The 18,875-nt window shown below is 37.7% G+C and overlaps 3 protein-coding genes across 4 annotated transcripts in view; 2 read left to right on the top strand and 1 right to left on the bottom strand.

The window, feature by feature from the left end:
- LOC143340480 (uncharacterized) overlaps nucleotides 1-12,964 on the top strand; it is a 64,203-nt gene extending 51,239 nt beyond the window's left edge. Inside the window, exons 6-7 of the mRNA XM_076762494.1 lie at nucleotides 10,289-10,689; nucleotides 12,400-12,964. Coding sequence (XP_076618609.1) covers nucleotides 10,310-10,689; nucleotides 12,400-12,964 — 945 coding nt within the window. The 5' untranslated portion in view covers nucleotides 10,289-10,309. The remainder of the gene's footprint in view (nucleotides 1-10,288; nucleotides 10,690-12,399) is intronic.
- Fstl5 (follistatin-like 5) overlaps nucleotides 1-18,875 on the bottom strand; it is a 121,834-nt gene that overhangs the window by 54,833 nt on the left and 48,126 nt on the right. The window lies entirely within an intron of this gene.
- The window catches only part of LOC143340474 (acyl-CoA Delta(11) desaturase), a 34,238-nt gene continuing 29,085 nt past the window's right edge, over nucleotides 13,723-18,875 (top strand). Inside the window, exons 1-2 of the mRNA XM_076762483.1 lie at nucleotides 13,723-13,862; nucleotides 14,341-14,620. Coding sequence (XP_076618598.1) covers nucleotides 14,398-14,620 — 223 coding nt within the window. The 5' untranslated portion in view covers nucleotides 13,723-13,862; nucleotides 14,341-14,397. The remainder of the gene's footprint in view (nucleotides 13,863-14,340; nucleotides 14,621-18,875) is intronic.

The following is an 18,875-nucleotide window of genomic DNA, read 5'->3' as shown; positions in this document are numbered from 1 at the left end:
GCGTACACTTGATAGTTCTAGTCTAATATCATAAATCTGGTAGATACTGTCGTTAGTCATAGACATCGACATTTTGACAATTCTGTCTATGAATCTTATACAAAACTATTCCGAAAGAGAGAATTTTTTGGTACAATCTCGCGACATACACTTAACAAACCACTGTCAGATTTTAAAAGCGTGAAATTCAATTCCGCAACCGGAAATCCAAGAAAATCTGAGCTGAAAATATAAAGTTTTCTCGTACGAGGCTTGCGGCCCCCAATTTCTGCTTGCATTTGTAAACAGTATTAGGTAGGATTTTATCGAATAGTAAATTGTAAATTTGAATAATTTATTTTAATAATCAACGAACGTTGAAAATCTCGTCTTTGATATTGCAGGTAGATTCTTGCTCGTCAAAGGAACGAACGCGAGTCGTGCGACGGAAATCGTACTACGACAGAAAAGAGGATTATGTATTATATTTTATATAAAAATGAATCGAAAATTGGAAATGAAATTTGTTCGTACGAGGTTTCATTTTCGAGGGAATCAATATTGAAAATTCGTCCGGTACGCGTGTTCTTGACTATAGAGAACAGATTTTCGAATGATACTTTAAATCATTGTTATGCATATTAACCGTGTGTACGATCACGTTTGTTTGCACGCGCATATTTCACGATTTATACAGGTCAGTTTTAAAAAATTTGACGTCCCCAACGAAAATATTTGGTAACGAACAAGGCGTTTCGTGAATTAAAAGTTCGAGGTATACCATCGAGTGTCAGTGCGTCAACAATAAGATAAAGCCAGCTGCGAATTTTTCATTTAATAAATCAATTAATTTTCAAGCGTATTTTGTTTTTTATTGAGCTTTGCAAATCATGGGCTCGTATAAAACGAACGTAACAACTGTCTGAAGCTGGCATAAAACACGCGACTCGAATCAACAAATGTCCCCCCGTTTGATCATTCTATATGTTTTATTTTTTTTATTGCTCTGACAACCAATAAATTCATTTTTATTCGTTTGGTAGATAAATCACTTACGAAACAAATAGGTTAAATCTTTTTTATAATTTTTATTTCCGTTGTTGTCCGTAGTTCTGTTACAGGCATGCTATCTATGCGAGTTATACCCGTGCAAATAACTTTTTCTTTATACAAAGGAAGCATTATAAAACATCTAAAAAATCAATACTAGTTTACCAATACATCCTTTTAATTTTGAAAATATCAAGCAATTAGTTAGTCTTGGCATGTTTAATTGTGAAAACTTTTGGTTCAGTGTAAATGTGCATAAATTTTTATTATTATATTGATCATCCAGGTTTAACATCTGCACGGGAATACTTTTTTTTTGTATCATTTAAACCACTCTCCACTACTACTTATTTGGGGTGCAAAAATGTTCTGTTTCTTGTTTTTTATCGGGGCTCCTTCCAAAAGGTTTAGAGACTACCGCTGTATACACTTGATTGCGCTGGCGGAACCGTCGCGTGTTGCGGTGTCCAATTATAACACCGTTTTTCTCAAAATTACTTTTACCAAGCCAGTGTCTCTAAAAACTTTGACACTAATGAACCAAAACTTCATGAAACTTTTTCCTATTCGAAAAAATATTTCACCCTTTCTGTAAATTTTCTGCATTTTTTCTGCATGGAATACGAACAAATGTCGTTCTTTTTGTTTCGGATTAATGGAATATATTATTCATAGAATATATCAGTACACAGAAGCTCTATGGCACACGTATTTTTTTCTTTTTAAATTAATATTTGAAAAAGAGAAAATAATATTTAAGTGAAAGATCTTTGAAATAAAAATCCTTCTAGTAAAAGGTTATATATAAATTAACATTATTATGTAAAAATATATTTTCTTAAAATCTGTAAGTATAAATAAATGTTTCCAGCGTTTTAAAATAGAAAACTTTCATAAAGGGGATAGTCGGGGTGTTATTTCTTTGAATTCAATAATTATTTTTTGTCTAAAGTCACGTGAAAAAAGAACAGTTAAAAGGTATATAATAAAATAATAATTTGTAATGAAACGGTTATTATTTAAAGTAAAAAATTTCATTTCACGGTATTTTTTACCACAAAATAAAAAGTATCGAAGAAATGGGAAAAAGCAATATATCTAAAAATATACCATCGACATTTTAAGTCAATAAGTTTATTACATTTCGAGAAATCTTGACAACCAATTCGACAAATACGGTTCCCAGGAAAATGCATTAAAACCTGCCCTGGGCGATGCGCTTGAGCAACATGGGTCCACTGAAAAGTTTTGCTCTTAAGAGTTAAAGGTTTTTCCACGCGGGCACGTGGGAGTCGGCCTTGTGGCAGTTACGAGTGACAAGACAATTTCCAGAATAAAGGCTTTCACGTGTGTTTGTGCGAATGAAAACACTCTCCAGTGGACTCCATGCTTTCTATATAGATTATAGAAAACGAATTCGAATTCGTTAAATAAAATATTTTTGTTCTCGATCCTTTTTCTGATTTTTCTGTTACAGCAGTATCGCTCCAAATTGCGTCGAAAAATAAACGAACAAAGAGATTTCAAAAGGAGTATATAGGGTTTCCTTTTAGTAATCGAAAGCTTTATTAAATTTGTTGTGAAGCAAATAATCAGAAAAAAATATTTCAAAAATATTTCCGCCATAATCTAGCACTCTACTTAATCTGCTAAAGCGCTTTCGTACTGCCGCGTCATCATTCATGACAGACACTGCGCTGGTGAAATCTGAAAAACTTTAACTTGTTTTTGTTTAAAAATGAAACGAAAATAGCTGTTTTTTGATTGTATTAATCCTTGTGTCAATAACCGGGCACACTTTCCCATATTTCGTTCAGAAACTTTTGATGTTGAAATATCACCAAACCTCTATGACAATCCAGGGTTTTATTGGTCAAATTTTGTTAGTATATTCTGTAGGACTAAATAACAAAAAAAAATACGAAGAATGGATTAGCAATATTTACGTTTAATCTGTTTTCGAGAAATGATATATGATCTGAGGTTGCGAAACACTTTGAAGATAATTTTCGCAGAACCATTAGAAAGTTGCTAAACTTCATATCGAAATACTTCAATTATTTACGAATCGAGAGTGTGCAGATACGCGTCTCGTTTACAGTTTTCGCAATGGGAATGCCCGAGGTGCTGGGAGGAAGTATTAACTACCATGATCGAACGCATACTTCGGCCTCAAAGTTTGTCTAAACTCGCGTCGCTGGACTTTTATCTGCGTAGAATTTTAAATGAATTGAATAAAGATAAATTTGCGTAACGAGCAGACACGAAAACTTAATAATCCGGTCGAATGATTTATTACAACCATGGATTTCTTATAATATAATTTATTATAAAAAGAAAAAAATACTTTATAAAGTTAATCATTTCTGTCAGTCTTGCACAAGCTGAGCTCTGGAACTTAATGAGTTTCCCTCGACTACGTCTCCATCGTCTTAAGAAAAACCGTTCACTAGTTCTAAACTATCTATTTACTATGAAGTACTCGAACAAAAATGTATAATCTTTGTACAGTAAAATTGGACTAGATAATTGGACTATACCTACGTACGAAGTGATAAAAACAAGAAAAACAGAAATGAACACAAGAAGAAGTGAGACAGAAAATGAAATTAGAGAAACATTGTTGGCTACACATTATATTTTCGGTAAAGAATTTTTTTCTCGAAAGTGCGTAGAATTTCGGGGATATGTGTATTCACAAAAAATGCTTGTAATTGACCCTCCTAGCTAAAATTAATTTTTTTAGAACGTTTTGAAATTTTTTTTTTGTCGACGAAAAATTTACCTACCCCTTGTCGATTTTTCTTAAAAATTTGTTTTTACTTGTAATAAACACAACCATGGTCAATAAAATTTATTAGTAAAAAATAAAATAGATAAAATTCCTACGCTTTATTCGTCAACTGTTTAGTACCGACGTCACTGCTGGATGCAAGCGACTGTGATTTCGTTATTTGTATAAAATATAATCCGTAACATTTACCGAAAAATAAAGGAGTTAAATGACGGTTGGTCGGACATTCCGGATAAACGGGTGTCGGATCGGAACTCTACTCTATAACGAAACAAGTAATTTCAAGCCGTCTGAGGAAAAGCGTATTTTCTATTTATCAAGGAGCGCGCGAAAAGTTTCGAGCGTTTCGTTTTGTACTCGTCGCGTTTGTTCGGTGCCGGCTAAAGCTCGGATCAGTGAAATCGGAACGGGTTCAATTCGCGTTGGATTCGATCGACCGACGTGTGGGACGCGTTTTATCTCACAGGACCGCGCCGGACCCGAATTAACCGTGTCAGCGATTTATATTTCGCCTCTTTGAGCCATCACAGACGCCATTAGCGCTCGCGAAACGGCGCCTGCTGAAAGGGCGATTTATGGTGGCTCGATTAAAAGCGTCAGATAGCGTCACTCAGCTGTTCCCGCCCTCCTCTCTTTTTTTTTTTCCTAGATATTAATGGATATATTTAATCGATCGTGACTCGGTGGAGAGTGTCGTTGCGTATCCGGTCGTAGCCTTCCTGGGTATACACGATCTCTATTCGAAAGGGCGATTGGGTCGCTCGTGAAGACTGGATTTACCGGGTGGAGCGACAAGTGGGGTGGACAGCCGGATAATGGGGGTGGAGTGCAAGATTGCGGCGCCTTCAAATAGGAAGGCGCGATGGACGACGTCACCTGCGACACGCCACTCCCGTTCAAGGCCGTTGTAACGGGTGTTTAATTTCCTTTTTTCGCGCGATCGCCGACCCAAGAGATTTTTCCGCCAACCCGAGATCGTCGTCTCGGGACGTTACGAGAGATTGCGACGTCCATCCTTACGACGCCTTGTCGTTGCGACGCGATACGATTAACAGCCCGTCGCCATTTACCTCGGAAAGCTAGTTAATTGGCACGATAGTACGTCGTAGGTTCATTATATAATTTTCTCCTACATTCTTAATGAACGTGCGATTTCTTTAAAGCGAATTACGACAACGATCTTTAAGCAATTCACCGTAGCAAATATAATTTATTGCTTTGTATTCGATAACGTTAACTCCGTATAACTTTGGTCGAATATTTATTCGGGACGCTTCGCCGTTTCGATTATGTCGCTAGTCACGCGGCGGTGATGCTATACTCGGTCCAACGAGTCGAGTCGGTAAATATAAACAAATGCACGTGAGCGGCATTTAGACGAAACGGTTCCTGAACGTCAAGAATTGACCAGCCAATGTCAACTATTGCTAATAAATTAAATCTATTATATGATTTACGGGACGACGCTTTGTTTATTCGTCCCTGATTCGATTCGTTGAACGTAGCGTAGGGTTGATCTCCTCGTTGAATAAACTATGGACAAACGGTTCCAGTCAGTTTGATTCGTAATCGATTCTAAAGTTTAAAGAAATAGATGTTCGGGAGCCCATGTAAGCATTAACTTTTGTGAAAGGAAATATAATAAACATACATGACATATGTTTTTATAAAAGATATGCAAAATAATATAGTTTTGAGGACCTTTAGTGATGAAACAAACTTCTATTTAGTCATTACTGTTTAATCGTTACTGTCTACTCGTTACTGTTATTAGTGTTATTAATTTTATCCAGTATCGGTCACTCGTAGTTTCAGTTTAATAAGTTTCACCAATCGAGGTCCTATTTCTCGTCATGTAACGCGGCAGTATTGTTCGCCCTACGAAAGTGGACGATTACAAGAATAATTCCCGTATCATTGAAGAGATATTTAATAACGTAGGACTTTGTACGTTCAATAATATTGTCATTGTTGCTATTATTTTTCCATCTCACACGATTACCATTATAAGTTTCGGTAATTTGTTTCGATATCAGTAGACTAAGATAGAATATTATCTTCATTCAAGAATGGATTTGAAAGAAATTGCGTTCAACTATAATTTTAAATTATAAATTGTAGTTTATGATTTTCCATTAAGCGATAGAAAAATCGTAACGAATCTATTAATAATAGTTACGATAAATAACTGAAGTACGTAGAAACGAATTAAGTATTTTTTACTAATCTCGACATTGGATAAATTACGGGAAATGAGTGAACCGTTTTTAAGCAGGAAAGGACACTGTCGCGCGGAATAGTTTGTCGGTGAATGAAAGATTGGCCTTAACCCTGAGGCATCCAGCCACTGGAAGAAACTTTAAAGATACGAAGTTTTCAGCTTTAATGTCTCCAACTTCGATAAGTGCTGTCATTCTTGAAATCTGCGTATATCTTTTGGAGGCTTGCTCCCTAATCTTGCCGTGTAAGTTTTCATTTGTATTTTACGCGAGACAGACACTGTGCACAGCGATTAATTTGGTTTTCGTCAGTTACTTTACCGTAAATATTGTTCTATCAAGGCTTACATATTACCCTCTAGAGAAATATCAAGCAAACTAACTTTTTGTGCAGTATTAGAGTATGAAAGGATATTTACAATTAAATGCTATGTAAATTTGTACAGTTTTGAATAACTCTTATTATTTTTAACATTGTTTATTTAAAAGAATTTCTTGTTTATAGTTAATCGTAGAACATCAATATGAAAATGAAGACTTTCAAATGGTGTAAATTATTTGAATTACTTGCATTTGCTGATGCAGTAATGTATGGTATGGATAATATTGTCAAACTTGTAATATTCGGTGAACCGAAGTTCAACCGATTCTGTTATCGCTTGCTATTTATCGAATGTTGGTCTCCGGAGTTTCAATAATTTGAGTCAATGCATTAATCCCATTATCATTTATTACGAATTTCCTTCTATTTGGTGTTTTGCAACATTGTACGCTGTCAGCAGAGACGGGGAAAATTTGATTCGAACGATAGATAACTGTTGAATTCTCGAAAATCTAAAGTTTCAAAAATAATATAAAATCCAAATTAATATTTTTTTATTATGTTTGCAATGCGTTTCGCTTGGCGAACAAAAACATCGTCGGTGTAGCCTTAATTTTCGATGTTGAGACCAGAACAAATCGACAAAATTTATAACAGATCGACAATGCAGTTATTTTCGAAAACTTCTGAACTTCTCCTAACCAGTGCAATTAGTTACAAAGTCACGATCGTCGTATTGAACAGCTGCAACGTATCATAAGCCCGGGACCATTGGACCATTGCAGTTGGCTCTGTGTTAGGTCTTCGACAACTTTGAGCCACCCCCGCAAGATATATGAAAGAGCAGAAAGTAGACAGAAGTCTGAGTGAATATGCTTAAATGTAAAATTTCTTTGCGCGAAGATACAGTATCCATCGTCGTAAATGGATAGAAAAAGAAAGAGTTTTGTCACAAAAATGATAAACACTGGTTAAACGTGGCGAGGCAGCGAGCGGGGAAAGCGATAAAAAAGGCTCGTTAAGTTAATCGAGTAGATAAAAAAGAAACGGGGAACATAGTTGCAGAACTACATAGTAGGTTTACTTAATGGATCGAGAATAACTCATTGAGGTTGAAGGAGGAAAAAACGTTTTATCGAAAGAAAAAATTAGCAACTTTCTGCGATCTTTTCGTAATCAATTTTCGGGGTAGTCGATTTTACAAAACGCGTTGAAACTAAAAATTCGTACAAAAGAATGGAATTACTTGTTAAAACGAAACCGTGCAAAAAGAGAATCGAGCGTGAATTAAAACGCCCGTGCGATCGCACGTGATAAAATTGATGAACTCGTAAAATACAGCAAGGAAATTATATTTATTCTGGCAAATAATTTTCATTGTAAATACAGGCTTGTTAGCACTTTCGTAGATCATTATCGACAACAGGCGAATTTCCTGTAATAAGTGATTTATTTCCTGATGCATATGTTTTGACTGACAGAATCGTTTGAGGTGAATGTACACACTTACGTAATAATCAGATTATATTTCTCAACTGGTAATTAAGCCAGCCCAGGCATTTCATAAAACATATCAATCTACAACTATTCCTAACTTTCAAATCTCATTTACATTTACGACTAGTACAGAATATATATATCAAACGATTTGCGTTACAAAACTTCTTTAAAGGCAACATTTTCAATAAAAATTACATTAATTTACACTATTGGTTTTCTAACTGTTGACATTTTAACGATTTCGACAATTCAATTTAACTTCGATGAATGCGCAAAAGGCATATAGTAACTCGTGGTGTAAATCCGTCGTCGGGAAAGCGTTAATTATTTACTGAACCATGCCATTAATGCGAGATGCTTGAATCCGACGTCCAGACGCTTTAAAGTTTCATAATAGGAGCGGTAATTCAAAGTTGTAAAATTTTTTACTTTAATGCTATTCCGGGCTCGTGAATATCACCAGCAACAATACACGGGGTTGTTAAGTTACAAACAGAACATAGGGGTAAGATTGTTCTCGACGTTAGCCGGCGATTTCGCGCACTCACAGTGTCTATAAATTGTTCCTGTTTTGTCGATTTTTACTCCCGGCCGTCGCTATCTATCTCCCTTGTTAATACGATTTTTCCGCCCCCGAACCATCCCTCTTCCCTGTTTTGTTTCCTTTTTCTTGTTTTTTTTCTTTTTTTTTTATTATTTTCTTCCACGCCACGCCCTGATGCTCGCAATCCCCTCGAAGTATTTTTAATGGTGTTTCCACCTACAGGACGAGACGGAAACTGGTTCTTGAGTGCTTCCAATGTACTGCAAACAACTCTGAAACAAGAGCACAAAGAGCGGAACACAGCGAGACCGACACGGCCGTGCCGGCGTTTTATTTCCACGGCGATATCAGTGTCGTATTTTCCCTCTGTTTATAAAAGAACGAAAAAATCGAATAAGAACCGGCATTGAAAGATTGATGAGGTCAACTTCGTCGTCTTTGTTGTTTGACAGAACTCATTTATTCCACGGCCAATTTATTTTTCGATAAAAGTTACCCCCCGCCGGGGCCGAGGTTTCGAATTATTCGACGATATGAAATTTAGAGTCGATGGCGCGGATTCCGTTCGTTGATTATTTCAGACGATCGAGGAAACGAAGTCGGCCGATAGACAGGATGGAAATAAAATTTATTTCGATAGAGAGGTCCCGTCAGAGGGCTCCAGCGATGTCGCAAAATTGGAAAACGCGACACGCTCGAACCTTTAACTCCGTGATTTACCCGGAGATAGTTAATAACTACTAAAAAATTCAAAATCTTCCCACTTGACAGTTTATCGGCGATAAATCAAACTTCTCGAAGAATTACGCGAGGTTGCCGAAGGAAGCGTAGAACGAACAGGACGCGTAATATATTACATGGTGCCACGATGTCGTCGTTGATCGTAGCTCACGACTCGCGGATGATAATGTTAGAGCTAGCCGTGCAAAATGCAAGTAGTTGTCGCTGATATATCGTAATTTCCGTCGTAGTCGACGTAAGTAATTATTTTACGTCTTTCGTCTCTTCAAAAAATGATCTCGACGACAATGGGGGGGTTAACGTTCAACAAACTATAGGGATGGACAATCTCAATTCGGTTTAAAATAAAATAAATTACGTTTCTAATTTATTGCACTTTGCCATCATTATGCTGTAATAATTTTACAACAGAATATGTTTGAATTTTATCTGTTCGATGATAATTGACGATTTTCTAGTCGTCAAAACGACAAAATTCAATTCATCTCGATCTGTTAGGTATTTATTAATTATACAAAGCTGTACCCCTAAAACAAAGATAATAGAAAAGGAAATAAAAGATTAAACGACCGTCAAGGTTAGGGTGTTTTGCAAAGATTTCAACGTAGAGAGATGTAGATAACTCGACCGTATTTTTCTTGTATAATTTTAAATCAGCCACGCATCCCGGGCGCAGAAATTTTCCACTTGCTTTAATTTATCGTTGATTTTATTCAAGTGTCGAATTTAAAATTATTCTTTCAATAAGTAAGATCGAGTAAAACTAGAACGAAATCGTTATAATAAAAAAGAATAAACTTATAAATGGAAGCTTTCCATGTAAAATCTGTGCTTGAAGAAGGTCGAACGACTTGGAGAACATAGGGGTGGGAGGAAAAAAAATAAAAGTTGAGTGCTACGCCCGGAGAAATGCAGGTCCGACGAGACTTCGACGCAAGTTGAATGTTTGTTAAACATTGTGTGCGCCGAAAGGGTCAAATTTTTTTATTACAAAGTGATACGATGCTTTATTCCAAGTCAGACACGCAAAATAAAGTTGAACATTGGACTTTCATCCTTTATGAATTTTCGTTTCATAGATATATATTGTCTTATAAATCCAATATTAAAGAGTTAATGTATTTAATCCATGATTATAGTTGTACATACCATGGACCGACATGTTCGACGAGGCACTTTTGAAGAAAACTATCATAATGTTTCGAATGCTGGACGACGAGTGGACGACTCTGGTGCCGAATCGACGCGATTATCGTTCTTATCGTGGCTCTAACTATCAAAACGAAAGCTTCTACGGTGGAAAATCGGTGCTGTTCGCCGTATCGGAAACCGTCTTCGATGAGGACGTGTCCGGAGTGGACGTGCAGCTTTACGTCTACAAACAGGTGTCCAAGTTCTTCGAACTTGAGCGACAGCAGAATTTTGGGTTCACCCTCGTCACGGTAGACGCTCTACTTAACGGTATTATCAAGGACCTCCGCGAACGGAAGGAGCTGGAAGGTTATTTTTCCAAGGAGCTCGAGCGGGAACCTATATCAAGGTGAATGCATTTAAATACGCGAAGCTGGCGTTTATGCAAATGCGTTAGCGTAACGGATTACCTGACAGAGAATGTTACCAGGTCAGGTTAATGCAATTTAAAAAACCGCTGTACCGTGTACACCCTGCATTAGTTTGAACGTTCTGTTCATTTGTATTGGAAACTCGAGGCACGTCCGACCCGTATCCACGAAAATCCCTTTTCCCCGAAAGAACTTGTTCCTTTTTCTATTGACATTAATATGTTCCATTTCGACGAGCACGCAAAATACATTAAACGAAAATGTTCAAGTGGGGATTTTTTAAGAACGTAGTATTCGCAAAAATATGGAAGCTATGTGCTGTTTCTTGTTTCATTCTTTGCTAGGTAATTAAATGATAATATTTTAAATATCGATGGCCTCCAATCTGTGTTTCTACAGTAGACAAATTTTATTTTTACAATTCGTTGCATTATTTTGAGACTAAAAACATATTCGTGAAAATGATTGGTGTATTTGATCAATTATAATTGTTTAACCTAAAATTTGTAAATGAAAATATCGCGTACGAATTTTCTATCGTTTCGCGTAACTTTGGTTAGTAAGTTTGTTCCTCGGATTAAAGTTATATAAATTACGAGATATCGTTTTATCTTTCTCGTCCAAAGGTTGTAGATGAGCTTGTTGGTGAAGCTCAGCAGAGAGTCGTTCATAAATCCGCTCTTCCCTGTGAACGAATTAATACGTTGAGTAGTCACACCGGTGTCTGCTGCTAAACTTTGGGTGTCGCTCACCGGTGACCAACGTTACAAACTTCGTGCCTCGGGTGAAAAATGTCGATTCTTTACTATGTTTTTCTCGAAGTGGAGAATTTTAAAAGCGCGCCTTTAAAATAGTCAAGATATCAAGGTTTGAATAGACAATTGAAAACTTCGATCTATCAAATGGAGGGTTGAGAGCCACAGTGGTGCAAGTTCAAATTCTTCACTGGGTTTGAAACCTTCAAGCTGTCTTCTATTTATCATCATAATCGATTTACTTGCAAGTTCATACTTTGCCGAGAAATGGCGAAACTTTTGTTTATCATTAAACAAAGTTAGCAGAGCGTCGAACCATAATGGTGTAAGTCCACCTTACGCTCTATTATTAATACTTCCACATAAAAATTAAAGAACATATAATATTATATATATTATATTGCACGTTAAAAATTATTATTCATTATTAAATTTTCATACAAAATTTAAACATCCTTCAATTATTTTCATACACAGATATTTTTAAACACTTTTCTACACTTTTAGATGTGTTTTTGCAACGTTAGTATTTATCTGGAATCTTTTTAATCAATGATTGCAAAACATTTTATGCGAGATAATTAAAATGTGACTTACACCACTATGTCTCTCAATCCGCCGTTTTCGAAACAGTAGAATGTACAGTGTCCAATTTAAGGGATACAAAGAAAAATACTTTTTCGCTGATATTAAAATTTATTTCAATATTATGTGATTTTTAAGGTTTCAAATTGCCCAAATAAAATTCTTCAATTTTTTTTCCAGATTATAGAATCGTTTTAATGAAAATTGTAAAACGAATATTTATACTAGTCGTGATGGACAGCATTTGATCATTGTCTAATGTCGCTAATGATCTTTTGTGGCTCCAGAATGTAAAGATCTAATCTAACACACCGTTAAGTGAGCGTACGTTCAATTTGTTGATTCAAGATCGATCCGCGGGACGTTTCCGCTGCTGGGCGATGATATGCGAGAAACGGACGCGACCATAGAGCTGTACGTGCGCATCAGCTACCTGGGCAAGTGCATCGTGACCGAGGTGCACGCCCCCATGAGCATACGGAAGGCGTTCTACGCGCGCGAAGAGACCGACGAGAAATATCCCTATCAACTTCGCGAGCTGACCACGGAGGACGTCGAGTCCTATCGCTGGGGTAGTCTGACGATTCTGGCGCCCCTTCACCCCGACAAATTGGTGTGTCGTTGCCACGAGCTGGAACCACCCGTGGAGGAGGAGGCGACGCAGACGAGAAGACGAAAACGCAGACACTCCGATTTCTGGGCCAGAATCGAGCACGTGCAGAGGCTGTTGGCACTGATGAAAGAAATGAGGAAGAACCGACCGGAAATCATGGGTCACGGGGAGGGTCCCAAGAAAGTTTGCCCTCCCTGCGTCTGCCCCACGGTCGACCCAACTCCCTGCGTATTCACTTTGTCCTCCATTTGTCCGAATCCCTGCCCACCCACCGTTTGTTGCCTGCCACCGTCCTGTTGAGAGGAAAATCGCGAGACTCTGGATTCCGAATTCCGGATTCCGGATTCGCATTATCCGTTTTTCCATGCAAAGGTATTTCTCGCGAATATTGTGCACACGCGAAGCAAATTCGCGGCGAGAGAAAGTTACCAGCGCAGAATCTCTGCTGTTCGGAGCGTTCTTCTCGAGTTAAGTTGTTCCGCGTTACGCGGTCATATCATAAAGTTTTCGAACTGCTTCCATAAAAAGTGACAGACTAAGTTAAGATTTTAGTGGCCGGGATCCCCCTCAGAAGCGATCCCCTTGGGAGTTGACGCCGCGGTTCCATCGATTCCACCATTGTTGGAATGCTTTTCGAAGCTCTTTTTTCTTCATGGTGTTCCGGTGCAACGCGTCTTCCCGAGTCCTCTCGACTATGGCGAAATCTCCACCCTGCGAACTGTGTTCAATTTAGGGAAGATAATCCTCTATATTCTCCTGATTTGGACATCTGTGACATTTTGATCTTCCCTCGAACTAAGCTCGACCGGAGATTTGGCACAGTCGAGGAGACTCAGAACGAGACGAGGATTGCGCCGGACAGGATGAAGGAAGAGGACTTTCGTAAGACGTTCCGACAATGGCAGAGTCGCTGGAACCGTTGCGTCAACTCCCAATGGGACTGCATCGAGGGAGGGATGGCGGCCAGTAAAATCTCACGTTAGTCTGTCACTTTTTATAGACGCAGTTTGGAAACTTTTTGTTCCCTCGGATTCTGCGTCGAGAGTGAGTTAACCGGTTGTAGAGTACGGTGACTCGCGACCTGTTATAAAGAAACGGTTTCAAGAAGACGACCCATTGCGGCAGTAAACTAATAAGAGAAGATCCTCAACCCGGAAATTCTGGAAACGTCGAAACTTGGAGGATATCCTGAGAATAGGTACGTGTAATACGCGATTTCGTTTTCGTTGAAGATTTAAATTAATTATTTTTCAGACCATCTTGACGAGCTACTTGTCATCAGCTATCCCTTTTCATAACCTTTCACTTATTTTTAACACGCTCGTTTATTAACCCCTTACCGTACAATTACGAGTCTGACTCGTGACATGATGATGTCAAGTTTCACGATTATGAGGCAACTCGTTATCAAGGCTTATACAGGGTGTTCGGCCACCCCTGGGAAAAATTTTAAAATCAACAGATTTTAACATACACGAGATATTCGTAAAACAAATCTATTCTTTTTCGTGGTTGTTCCTTGTACCAACAAATTTAAACAAAATTAAATAGTATACGTTTGAAAAATTACATTAAATCGTACGTTAAGGGGTTAATTATTTTCTTGTCTTGTACTTTGGGCAGAAATTTATTAACCTTCCTGCAAACGTCTACCATCGTCCTTTATTCAACCGCAGAAGTTGTGGCTCCGTCGAAGGAGCCCAGAAAGCACAAAGTCGGGTATCTCGGAGTACATGGGGAAGCCAAAGAAAGTTTGCCCATCGCCGTCGTGCGTCTGTCCAGTGGTCAGTCCGACGCCCTACGTTTACATTCCGTCTCCCAGCGTTTGTCCCAATCCCCGCTGGCAACCAACCGTTTACCGTCTGCCGACGAACCGGTACGAGAGAGGACGGATTTGCATGCGAAGGGAAATCGCAAAATCGCTGCGGCGTTTCGCCATTATACGATCATGCCGAGGTAATCGCGAGGAGAACCATCGTGTTTTATGATCCATTCATCCCCTCGCGATCGGACGGTTCTCCAAATTGCCTGAGCGAAATTTTATGCAAGTGGGCGTTTCGCGCGAGTGCAGTCGAATTCCGTTCGGAGGGGTTACATCGGGCTCTCGGATTACTTATTCCTAGGGATGGGACCGTAACGCAGTTGATCGCGAAGGTAGACCCTATACAGGGTGAGGCACCAACCCCCACGATTATTCAGCCCCTTTCGATAGCCTGACAAACAAATATTTGATTTTTGAATTGTAAACAAATTGATTTTCGATAAAAAGTTAAGGTTATTGTTATATTTTTAAACGGAACTAGGTATTCTTTTCAACAACTTACTACACGATCACTTTTAGACGACATTGAAGGAAAAATTGCTATGATCCGATTGCCACAATATTTGAAATAATTAATATTTAAAACTTCAGAACTTAATACACAAAATAAAAGAAAAGTTTATACGAAACCAAACTGCAAACATACATGTTAAAAAGGTGCATGTAATTAGTAATTGAATTAAATGTTCGAACTGCATTCCACCTTCTGCAACGCAAAGTTCTATTCTTTGTAATAAAGTCTTATGTATAGCTTCAATTAGAAAACTTCCTTGTACATTTCTACACATTTTGTAGAAATTTTGTAGAAGTTTTCCTTTTATTTTGTCTGTTAGGTGAAAGTTGAATAAATAAGCATTCGTAATGTTTACGTTCATTTGTGTATGTCCAAATGTAAGGCCTTATGAAGTTAAAAATTCTTAGTTCCATTTATAAATATAATATAACAGTGACTTTAATTTTTCATCGTAAATGAATTTGTTTTCAAATTTAAGCAATTGCAATTTCTTGTCGGTTAAATACTAATTATGAACGATTTATATTTTTTTGCAAAAAGCATCCGATGTAAATAGGAAATACATAGTAAAGGTGAAAGGAAAGAATCTTCAGTTCCCACTGCTTAGAACGGTCGAACAACGCGTATTAAAAATAGTAAAACTTTAGACGCGTGCAGTTCCGAAACTACTAGTGTTTTATTAATAATTGAATGATCATTAGAAGCGGCAAACCTTCCCCTTTGAAATGGCTTTTGGTTTTTGTCGATCCGACTTTTCGTTTTCGAGATATCGTAATTTATGTAAATAGGTAATTTTTAGAAAATTCTCTTATGGCGCTTCCCGTGTTACGGCGGCTACTAACGCGCATTGAAATTACTAAAAACTTTAATTATCTGCAGCTTCGAAATTATTAACATTTTCTTCATGATCGAGCCACCGTTGGCAGCGGCAAAGCTTCCTCTTTGACATGGTTTTTGGTTTTTGTCGATCCGACTTTTCGTTTTCGAGATATCGTAATTTATGTAAAAGAGTATTTTTCTTAATTTGACTATCTCTGTCTCCGTCTGACGCGTCGCGCCGGACCTCTCTTTTTCGTACGTGACTCGTGACCGAGTGACTTAGTTCCGGGCGTAGTATTTCCAAGAATTTACTACGCACTGTTTACTATCTACGCGCGCGCGAGTTCATTGATATCAATGAACGTAAACAAACGCTTCGAAACCTTATATCTCCGAAACTAGCCACCGCATCGACTTGAAACTAAAATCGCTATATCTCCGGAACTAATAAAGCTATCGACTCGTACAAACGCTCATTTTAAAGGGCTTTTCATCCTCTATCTGATGACTATAATAACTACTATAATTTATGCTACCTTCTATGTTTATTTTAACATTTACTTTGACGGTTGACTTGAAACAAAAATTATCATATCTCCGGAACTAATTATGCTATCGACTCGTACAAACGCTCATTTTAAAGGGATTTTCATCCCCTATCTGATGATTATACTAACTACTATAATTTATGCTAACTTCTGTGTTTCTTTTGATATTTACTTTGACGCTCGACTTGTAACAAAAATTATCATATCTCCGGAACTAATTATGCTATCGACTCGTACAAACGCTCATTTTAAAGGGATTTTCATCCCCTATCCTATGAATGTAACAACTACTATAATTTATGCTATCTTCTATGTTTATTTTAACATTTACTTTGACAAAGAAGTTTCAACAATTTTTATTGTTTATACAACTGGTGCATGATAAAACTGGATTATAAATTGTTTGAAATGAAAAAGGGCTAGTCTCTTAAAGTATATAATAATTCCAAGCGGCAACATTAATGGTTATGGGAAAAACGTTTTCTTTTTTTTTTTAAATTGATCACTAATAGTGATGTATTGATATAGTAAAATTTATTCTCGTATTTACTTATTTGATTTATTTATATGGGACGAGCTTTTTAATACTGAAAGTAAACAGTCGAGCGAATGGATAAAGGAAAAAAGACCGAGTAAATGCATAAGGCAACAGGGAGGGGAAAAGTTATGATAAGTCACGTACGGCAGTGAATAATGAACGTTTAAATAACGGGAGGGAATCAGGCAAAAAGTTAATATCAATAAAACCAGCTACATTATGTGAAACCGAAAATAATATATATATCGTCTGCTATAAAGTTAATAGATAAATATACAGATTTTCTCTCGATAACGCTTGTTAAATATTAATTTAAGTTTAGCATCATGTAAATATTTTATTAATATGATGATAAATTGTACAGTACCAAGGAAAAATGTTTCATTCATAATCATTAACATTGCCATTTGTAATTATCATACACTTTAAGCAATTTAAGTCTGACTTCATATTTTTGTAATTATTTTCTAACAAAGTCCCGTGTAAAAAGCGTACTGAAAACGAACGAAGTACCGAAAAAAAGTTGTTTCAGTTTGAAACAAATTTTCCTTTACCTCTCTTTTGCAATTGTTCTACATTGACGAGATTTTACAATAGCTACAGCAAATTGTAAAATTTGAAAAACGTGAAAATACAGTACTATTTACCTTTTCCAAGTAATTAAAAGAAAACACAAATAGTAAAACTGACTTTATGGAAATTCATTGCAGTTAAAATCGGACGTTTGCATACAGATTTATGTTTGAATACCAATTCCAACACCGTGACAAATGCATTGAAGTTATTGACACGTTGAAAATATGAAACAATAGTACGTAGACGTAGTTTGAACAAGGATAGCCTCTATAAAACAATGGTAACGCCTAAACAAATAACTGTTTTACAAACATTTTTCAAGGGATGAAATTCCCCCTCAAAATAGAGGCAGTAAAAGATCTATCTCCTGTCATCGAATCGGTCTCGTCACTACTTATTCTGTTCACGCAGAGACAGAAGAAAGACCGCGTGCAAACCACCTTGTCAAACTGGATTTCTTTCAACGCGTGGGAGTTTTTCTTTACGTATGATCGACTCGTGCAACGCGACGTGCGATAATCTCGTTTCGAGGCGCGGTTGCAAATTGCACAACGAACGTCTTCGGAGGAATCTCCCCATCCCTCCGGAGCTTGTAGTTTTTCTCAGGTTCGGGAGTAGCTCGATATTCACTTGGCGCGGATATTCCGATATTCCATGCAATTGAAAGCCGGCGGAGTTTTGCATTTTGATTATAACCCTGTAACCCCCCCCCCCCCCCCCCCCCCCCCCCCCCCCCCCCCCCCGTCGTCGGTATCGTCGCGCGCGGGATACACGCTCGTACACTCACAAGCCGGTTTTTCGATTTGCAGGTACGCGGGAGTATTTTATCACGGCATTATGCGAAGACTCCCCAAACTCGAGTGGGTGAAAATCTTTCATCGCGGGGCGCTTGTCGAAAAATAGAACGGGGAACGCTTCCTTTAGCGATCGATGAATTTTCGTGGGTGCATCGTCTCCGGCTCGAAAATTTATGAAAGTCGAACGCAGAAAAATGATTTCTTCGCTTACATCGTCTGCCAGATAGTTCGGTATTAAAATCTTTCGACGGTGATCATATGTTAAATTTGAATAACGTGGACAAGTCTAAGAAATAAACCGGTGGACGTTCAGTTTTTGCACGACGCGCGGTGAGTCAGAATCGAATTTTAACTGCTCAGTCTTTTACAAAAATATATGAGTATAGAGGCTTCGTCTAAACTATATTTAATGGGGTTCGAGTTATAGGTTTTCATGTTTTTTAAATTCGTTTGATCTACCAAATTTCGAGCCTGGCTCGCCGTGTGACGCGAATCTTTTGGACTGTCAACTCGCGTCGTTGTTTGAATTCGTTGCATATTTAGTGTTGAGAGTAAGGATAATTTTGTGTCAGCCATAATATCCCGAATGTCTCGAAA

The sequence above is a fragment of the Colletes latitarsis genome, chromosome 3, assembly GCF_051014445.1.
Source record: "Colletes latitarsis isolate SP2378_abdomen chromosome 3, iyColLati1, whole genome shotgun sequence".
In the NCBI taxonomy this organism is placed as follows: Eukaryota; Metazoa; Arthropoda; class Insecta; order Hymenoptera; family Colletidae; genus Colletes; species Colletes latitarsis.
The sequence above is the reverse complement of the archived record's forward strand: the minus strand, read 5'-3'. Positions and strand labels throughout refer to the sequence as shown.